This window comes from Drosophila innubila, assembly GCF_004354385.1.
Source record: "Drosophila innubila isolate TH190305 chromosome 3L unlocalized genomic scaffold, UK_Dinn_1.0 0_D_3L, whole genome shotgun sequence".
Taxonomy (NCBI): domain Eukaryota; kingdom Metazoa; phylum Arthropoda; class Insecta; order Diptera; family Drosophilidae; genus Drosophila; species Drosophila innubila.
The window spans coordinates 12,658,694-12,667,901 of NW_022995376.1; the positions used below are offsets into that span (position 1 = coordinate 12,658,694).

At 37.8% G+C, this 9,208-nt stretch overlaps 1 protein-coding gene across 1 annotated transcript; it reads right to left on the reverse strand.

The window, feature by feature from the left end:
• Positions 1-6,024: 6,024 nt before the first annotated feature.
• Positions 6,025-7,157, reverse strand: LOC117788100 (serine/threonine-protein phosphatase PP1-like). The gene has a single exon (XM_034626766.1). It carries the CDS (start codon positions 7,136-7,138, stop codon positions 6,131-6,133), a length of 1,008 nt encoding a protein of 335 aa, XP_034482657.1. The 5' UTR covers positions 7,139-7,157; the 3' UTR covers positions 6,025-6,130.
• Between the last annotated feature and the right edge of the window lie 2,051 nt (positions 7,158-9,208).

Sequence of the window (9,208 nt, forward strand, 5' to 3'; positions counted from 1 at the left end):
ATATAAACATTTCTTGTTGGAAAACAGCGCCAGCATTCAAGCATAACAAACATTTTAATCATGGCAAGCATGCAGACAGAAAGTATCTCTCAGATACTCTCGACGACAACAATACGCAACTGAATGCTGCAGCTCATTAGCGCCTGGCAACAGCGACGGAGCGCAACGAGGAGCGACGAATGCAACAAATACGCCGGAAATCAATTTACCCCGTCGTTTCCAAAAACTGTCAAGCACAATAGTACCGTTTGAAGAAAATATGTGGCTATTATTTTTGGGTTTCCAGCAACAATTGCATAATCAATGTGTCGCCCGCTGGTGAAAGGGTGAGCACACCGAGCGCATTCACGCCTGCGCAGTGGAGCACCGATCCCCCGACCACCGATCACCGACCCCGGAGCCCCGACTGCCCCCCTTCCCCTTCCTCCTAGGGGAGTTAGACAAATTTATGAGCCGTAATATTTAGCAGGCACTCGACGAGGTGTGCGCCACAATAATTTTGAAAACGATTTAAACGACTTTCAAATTGAGCTGTTATGCATTTTAAATTAAAGAAAATTTTCGAGAAAATTGTACAAAATGTTACAAGTGATCAAATTAAATAAAAGTCAATTTATGGTCGAGTAACGATGTTGCTGATGTTTTTATTTTTTTATTTTTCTATAGAGGATAAAGGACCACCAGGATGATGCGTTCAGCAAGCAGATAAGATGAAGGCACTTAAATTTAGTTGTTCTCTTTGTTGTTGAGGGCCAGCATTTCAGGCAATGTATTTGTTATTTCTTCTATTCTGTATATATATATTTTTTTTCTTTGCTTTTATTGTTTGCGCGAGGAGCGAACAAAAGCTAAAATTGAAAATTGTTAAAATATACGCCACATTCGCACACACACACACACACCGAGCTACTTTCTTTTCTATCGTGTCTGTATTATTCGTGGCCTTTTTGCCTGGTTTACTTTCCTTTCTTCCCTCCTCCGTCTCTCTCGTTAGATTTTGTTTTTTTTTTTTTTTTGGCATCGCAAACAATGTGCAAGACGCCAATAAATAAGCACAGAAGGTTTTGGACACTGGACACAATGTAGGACGAGCACGTCGTGGATGTCGAGGAATGTGCTGCTGTTTGTTTGTGCTTGAAAATGGTTTTAATTGTTGTTGAATTTTTTTTTTGTTGTCCATCTTCTTTTTTTTTTTTGTGGTGGACTCCTTATATTGGCTCTTGCACATTGTTGACCAAATATAATAAGATAGCTGTTGGCTGCGTCATTTGTGTGTTTGTTTTGGTTTGTTTTTGGCTAAAAGTAAATTAAGTGCCAATGTTAATGGCAGTTATGGCCGGCATCTGGATCAGGATCTCTGCAGACAAACAAAGCTGGCCATTTGGGTGTCTTAATGTTGCAGTAATAATAGCTAAAAGTGTGTATTGTACTGTGAGATAGTAGCTTAAGATTTATAGCTCAGTCAAACACAAATACTCTCTATACCCACCGAAAAAAAAAAACTAGCAGAGAATAAAATGTGTGTAAGAGTTTCAAGTGCTCCAAATATGGCTAAAATGCGAAATGAATAAGCCTATTGTATAGATAGAATATTATACTAAATAGCAACATCAGGCAACAGAAAATTGCTTAAGAATATTCATGTTTTGATATGAAAAACATTTTTATTTACAATAAATTTAATTAATATTAGTTTGAAACTATTTTTGAATAAATCTAGCCAAGTTAATCCATGATTATTATAGACTTAGTAAGTAAAAGTAATGCAATGAGCATTCGTTTATTAACTGAATTAAAATGCAATCATAAAAACTGATGGCAAAGTCTTTAAAATACAACAAGCTGGCCATAAAAGGGCGGCTAACCCCAACATCAATGTTCGGCCAGACACAATTTGATTAAAGTTAAGCCATTACAAGTCCAGACGCCAAGAAGCTAGAGGTTCCCATGTTCCCAAGCTTTACCAAAGCCACAAATAATATAACAATTTAAATAACAAGCATGGAGCAGGCAAACACCAAACGCGTTAGTTAGATAGATTGATCTACATGTACACGACAACAACGTGGCCAAGTGGCTGCAGTTTCAACTCCAACTCCAACTCCAGCTCCGACTCTGAATCTGACTCTGGCGCAGACTCCCAGCTCCAGCTTTGGCTCCAGCTCCTTGATGCTGTTGCCTTCTACATTGCTTACATTCTCTGTGAATGTGTGTGTATATGTATGCGTCTGTGTGTGTTTACTTGGCCCTGTCCTGGAGTAGCGGACAGTCAGGCGACCAGGCTTCCAGGCTGCTGGTTACAAGGCAAAGAGCCAGGCCAAGAGCATGTCAAAACAAAATAACATCTTTAGCGCGCAAACATGACAAAACATCAGAATTCCAGCAGATTAACGTCAATTTTAATTGCATTCACTTAGCCAAGGCAAGCACAGGCTCAGTTGTCTACAAGAGCCTTTGAATAGAGCCACAGCACCGAGACAAGCAGATGAAAATATGCATACCTTCATAGAGAAAATCAAAATAGGACAGAACATAGAACTTCTGATGCCCTAACTGCAAAATCCACAATTCTATTTCAAATATGATAAAAGTACATACATACTTATATAAGATATCCTTAAAATATAAATACAAGGTTTTTAAGATGATCTTATCCTCATAAAAACTTACTTAAAATGCTTTAAAAATAAATTAAAGAACAATTTATAAACATTGTCAAAAATGTATTATAAAAAAAAATAACTTTAATATTTAATTTTAAAAACTTTAAAAATAAATTAAAGAACAAATTATAAACATTGTCTATTGATTATTATAAGAAAAATAAATTTAAATATTTAATTTTAAAAACTTTAAAAATATATTAAAGAATAATTTAAAACATTGTCAAATGATTAATATAAGAAAAATAATTTTTAATACTTAATTTATTCATGTTAAATCATTAAAAGACTCAACTTAGGAAGAATATTATTAAATGAGAATATTGTAAAGCTTAGATCTCATAAGGATAGACGACACTTTATTAAAAAAAAAAATGAATTGCATAATAGTATTAAATATTTATTAAAAATCATTAATAATTTGTCTAATAATTGTAGCATCATTGTCAAGTTATTTCTTATTGCATTTTTAGTAAGAGTAATCCAAAATAAATGTTCTAAAAATATATAATCCCACACATGAATATATTACAGAAAAGCACACGGCTCATCCATCTCCGTAAATTAGACAGGTGTGTTGCCAAGCAAGGCTAACTTGGCAACAAAGTGATTATACCCAAATGCAAGTGCATTAAAAAATACAAAATGCACACACAACAAAAGGGTTTCAGAGCCAACCAGAGGCAACAGCAGGAGCAGCACAAGCAACAAGGCAAACAAAGTTCCACAAGGTTGTGATTAACATGCGATAAAAAATGACCAGGCAGCGTACTACGCGGGGCAACTGTGCACCATACCAGACCAGAGCTGAGCAGACCCGACCAGACCAGGCCAGGCCATGGCAGACAACTGACTGGAGCTGGAAGTGAACCTGCTGGCTGTTTGTCTCAGAAGGTACACGAGTAGAAGGTAGCTGCTTGGTCAAGTTGGCTTACGTGTTTGCATTAACAGAGCTGCAACTGCGGGACCCTCTCGAGTCTCAACTCTCGGCCACTCAGCGCACAAAAGTTAAGTGTCTGGCTGTCACATGCGATTTGCACCTGCCGGATGAGCAATGGGCCAAGCGCGGATCCCGGCATCGGTTTGGGCCTGGACTTTGGCTGCGGCTTTGCGTGGATTATTTATCATCTATGCCACATCACAGAACGAGGCTTAGTTTCGTTTTAAGCAGCAACCAACAATAATAATAACAACAACAACAACAACTATAGCGCGTGCAGGGGATTAGATGCACGTTGCCAGATTCTTTGCTTTCATGGTCTATAATCAGGGCCAGGACCAGAGAATTCACGCGCAAACATTTGCACAACGAAGACGGCAGACAGAGCCAATGATACGAAGAACAAACTCAAAATATTGTTCATAAATTTTAATATTTTAATTTGAGCGAAGCCGATGAACACATAAAACGAGTCATTAAACGGCCAAATGGGTATTCGTTGTGGGACTTGGTAAACACAAAGCCAAAATGCAATTTCTTGCTAAACTCTGTTCCAGTTTTAGTTCTTGTTCTGGTTGCAGCCGTTGTTGTTGTTGTTGTTGCTGCTGTTGTTGCTGTTGCCACAACGGGGTTTACATTTCCTGTGAATTTTGTGCTTTGATTTTAGGAAAATTAACAACAGCTCAAACAACCAGCCAACCAACCAACCAACCAGTCGAGTCAACATTACGGCCCAAACGAATCAGCGTCATCATCAACAGCAGCAGCAATTCAAGCAGCGATAACTATGAAATGTATCAAATTATCACGAACTGTAAATGCCCTTAAGTAGAAAGTTGTATAGAATAGAGTACACTGAGAGAAAAATAAGCTGAGAACTTGATAATAATGTTTATAAATAAATGGCATTACTGTTGATTCCCAGAGACAGAAGATAAGACTGCAAAAATAGAATTTTGAATGAACTATAAAGTAGAATAAAGCACTTTAAATAAATAAACGAAGAAGGCTTTGAACTGAGCTCTGAACTTATTTTACATTTACACACATTTTCTCCTATTTTTGATATCAATTGACTGGTAAGAAATTTAACAGACATGAGACTTAACAGTCTTAGAATTAATGGCTAAAATACAAAGTAAAAATAAGGCAATACACTGACAGAACTTTATCAATCTACGTGACAAATTAAATAATAATGGATCGAATATATTGTGTGTATGTTATATAAGCGTTGTCGAGATACACTTGTTTCTAAATCTATATCAGAAGTGATTTGAACTTATTTAAAGTGGCAAATCAAGTAGAAAGCTAAGTATTTGTTCTACACAAGTTCATATATAAATTTGTAGATACCTTTACCATATTCGTTGTAATCTTCGTGAGCAAGTTAGTGTATTTCAACAACGTGCAGTCAGTCGTATTGCAGCATGGCATGTTGTTTGCTTCGCCGGTTTCATTTGCCCCCAGCTCTGAGTCTGACTCTGACTGTGACTCTGACTCTTACTATGGATATGGCTATGGCAATGTCTATGGCTCAGTCTCAGGCTTGACAACAGGCACCGAATGATGGCACTACCATGGTACGCTGACTTGGCTTTGGCTACGCTTGTTTGGTTTAGCTTGGCCGCAACTGCTAAACAGGTTAAAATGTCGTTCAAAATGTCAAGTCAACACTTTGATGTTGTCCGTGTCCGTGTGCTGCAGTCGAGCGAGCAGCTAAAACCGCTGCTAACGTTGGCCAACAGCTTCAGATTCAGCATCAGCATCAAAGCAACAACTCCAACAACTACAGCAACAACTTCAACAACAGCTTCAGCTTTGTTTGCGTGTGATCTGCGCTTTATTTATGCAACATTCAGCACACGACGAAACATGCAACATTTCCCAAATTGTTAAGTGCAGACGTCGTGCTGTCGATGTCGCCACAGTCATCGTCCAATGTCGCAAACATTGTTGTTCTAATGCAGGAAGAAGTTTTTGGTAATTGCACAAAATGAAAACAGTAGCGGTGTATCTGAGAATGAGGTCATCAATTAGAAAGGGCTTTCAACATTAGTGAAAGGAAGCCCCAAAATAAATAGAGGATAAAAAACAATCAAACCTCTTCATATACAACATGAGAATATTAAAGAACCAATTGTAAACTAATATGATTTCTTTTAAGTATATGCATGTATTTCATAACTTTTAATATGATATTGAATTTTATAAATATTAAAATTTTTTATTTAGAAGAGAAGTAATTTTCAATACCATTTTCAAAAAGAAACATCTTGAAGATATCTTATTTAATTATTAAATATGATAAAAAATAATGTGGAAAATGCATTCTATTTTTAATTATTATTTTTTAAATTAAGAAAACAAATTTCCGCTAGTGTATTACATGAGCTTCTCCACATAAATAATCCCAAAATAAATGATAGTTTTTAATAAAATATTTACTTCAAATTTTGAAGCACATTAAGTATACATTAACCTACACAACTTGAATTATTATTCCGTAACATACTGATGCAGTTGACTAGTAATTTCGATTCTTTCCTAATGCCAACATTGGCTGGAGACTTCCCTGTCTCACCGAATGAGTCGGTCTGAGGATTACAAAACTGACAACCAGATCATCGTTGACAACCATGACAGCTCCCGCATTGTCGAACATGCCACAGTAGTTGGGAGCGGAAAAGACCGTTACCAGCTGGCGCCGGGCGAAGAACTCGTAGCCATCCTCGACCACCTGATGGGCCCGACAGATGACATCGATGCCCATGCGAAAGCAAAAGTTCTTAACAATATCAGCACCAAAGGTAACACTAACTCCACGATCATTTCCACCCCAGCCGAGCACCTTTTCATCCGGATCACTCCAGAGTAGATCACAGATAAGACCCTGTTCGGGTATTTCGCAAGGTCGCTTAATTGCCTGTATATCTTCAAAGCTCTTCAGACTCGGACTAAGACCGCCATGGACACAGAAGATTCTGCCACCGACCAATGCCGCCAATGGCATACAGTCGTAGGTATCCACAAAGTAGCGCCACAACTTCACGGAATACCGACGCTTGCACTCATCGTAGAACCCGTAGATACGATTAATGCTGGCGCACTCATGATTGCCGCGCAACAGCCACATGACTTGGGGATAACGTACTTTATAGGCGAGAAGTAGGGTTAATGTTTCAATCGAAAGCCTGCCGCGATCCACGTAATCCCCTAGGAAAAGATACTTGGTATTCGGGGGATATCCCGATGCATGCAATATCCTCAACAAATCCTCAAATTGGCCATGCACATCGCCACATATCTTCACGGGCGGCTTTATTTCCAGCATTGTCCTCTCCCTCAGCAATACGGGTCTGGCTTCCGTGCACACATATCTTATCTGACTCTCATGAAGTTTTACGCCCTGACTAGGAGTCTCACAATTTATTAGCATACTGATTATAAAATTGAGGTCAAGATTTGGCGGCAATACAGGTTGTCGAACTCTAATGGACGAATGTCGACCGTCATAACTGTTTCTTTCCGCCATATTATTTTCAATAATTTTTAAATTTAATTTCGACTAAAAATGCTGTTCTCTATTGATTTACTTAAAAACTCAACAGAAGTTTGAGTAAAAGAAACCATCAAAATTTCTTGAAAGAGGATACAAATTTGTGCAGAATATGAAATAAATTGAAGGATTTAAGGATTAATTACAAAATTAGCTAGTATTCAAGGTTATAGTCGAGCAAGTTTGACGGTGGTTACGTCGACTTGGCAGCAATACTGATCAAGAATAAATATGCGTTTATAGCTCACCATTTGTACACTGAAGTACAGGGTCTAAAAATAATTTACCAAATAATCCTATGAATAATAATAATATTAAAGACCACAATTTGTACTGAATAGCTATTTTTTATTTTTTCTTGGAATTAATTAAAAAGATTATAAAAAATATTGCTACAGGGTCTAAAAATAATTTGCCAAATAATCCTATAAATAATAATAATATTAAAGCCCATAATTTGTACTGAATAGATATTTTTTTATTTTTTCTTGGAATTAATTAAAAAGATTATAAAAAATATTAAAAACCAGTAAATATTCTTAATAATTAAAATTTTATTTATTTGTAAAGTAGAATGCTTCAAAACATGCATTATTTTAAGCATATTTCTGTTTAATTGAATAACTATGTGACTTTTTAGTAAGGACTCTTATTTATGTAGTTTTAAAGATATCCGGATACAAGATTATCAATTAAGTTAAAGGTTTAACTTGGTGCGCCCCAATTTGGGCGCCTAAGGCCGAGAGGCGCGCCTGAACAATGGACAGCACGAGGCCAATGCTTGTCAAAATGTTGCCCAAAAGGCTGAACCTGAACTAAAGTTGTTGCAATTCTGAGAATATTTTACGCTTGTTGAAGCTGACGACAACGTTGAAGCCACCGCCAACGATGGCGACGACGACGACGACGGCGACGACGACAGCGTTGTCGATGTCGATGTTAGTTGCTTGAGTTTGGGTATGAGTCGGAGTCGGAGTTCTGGACGCGCTTCTTGTTATGGTTATGGGCAGAGAGTAAGGCAAGAGTCGAGGTTCGAGGTCTTGAGTCAGTACTATGGTTTCGTGTTTTGTTTTCTTTGCACTTCAGTTGTATCACATCAATGGCCATTGTGTACGTCAACTTTGATGTTTCGGCAAAAGTTGTGAAGTGTGAGGTTTTAGACGTTCTTATTGCACTTTGCCGCAGAGAAGCGAGCAGCCAGACAGACGGACGATGGTCAGAGACGTTTCAGAGTCCAAGAAAGATAGAGAGGGTGAGAGGGAAACCAAACTACCGCCATGACAGGTGAAGAATGCCAAAAACGATTCAAGTGCCTCTGTTGTTGCCCGGTTTGGTTGGCCAGTCTGCCGTGTTGGCCACTTCAAAATCATCTCAAGCCTTTTAGATGGAAAGGCGGGAAAAATCGACAAGGCAGGAGTCAAAGCCGAGTCAAGTCGAGTTGAGTCCGAGTCCGAGTCAGAGTTGAGTCTGTTGCTTGATTTCGTATTTATTTTGTTTACACGTTTCCTTTGAATTTTCTGTTCTAATTGAGTGAGAAGTGTGGTGAGCTTGCAGTTTTCCATCACACATCCAGAGAGTCTCGCTGCCGCTTCATCATGATTATCATCATCTGTTGCTTCGTTTTACGCGGCTTTAATTGGATTTTCATACCTGTCCCCCATACTCAACGGAACCGAACCCGCGATGTTTGATTGGTGTTTGTATAATGAACTTGCAATATTCTCCAGGCAAACCAAACAGTTGAACAGCTGCTTTTGTTATTGTTATTGCTGTTATTGTGCTTGTTGTTGTTGTTGTTGTTGTTGTTGTTATTGAAGCCTGGCCTGGAAGAAATCGCTCCAAATGTGACGCGTGAAATTTAACACACATCATCGCGTTTGCTCTTGAAATTTTCGTCTTTTTTTCTTTCTTTTTCCCAACGTTAAGAAAATAAAAGTTCTACAGCGTTTATTATTGGTTGATCGTAATTGACTTTGTTTATTTAATTTATGTTATTATTGACTGATTAAGTATGGAAAGGTGAAAAAAGGGTTTATGTTATTTTAT

Coding starts and splice junctions, on each gene's coding strand:
- LOC117788100 (XM_034626766.1), bottom strand. CDS start 7,138: ATGGCGGAAAGAAACAGTTATGACGGTCGACATTCGTCCATTAGAGTT.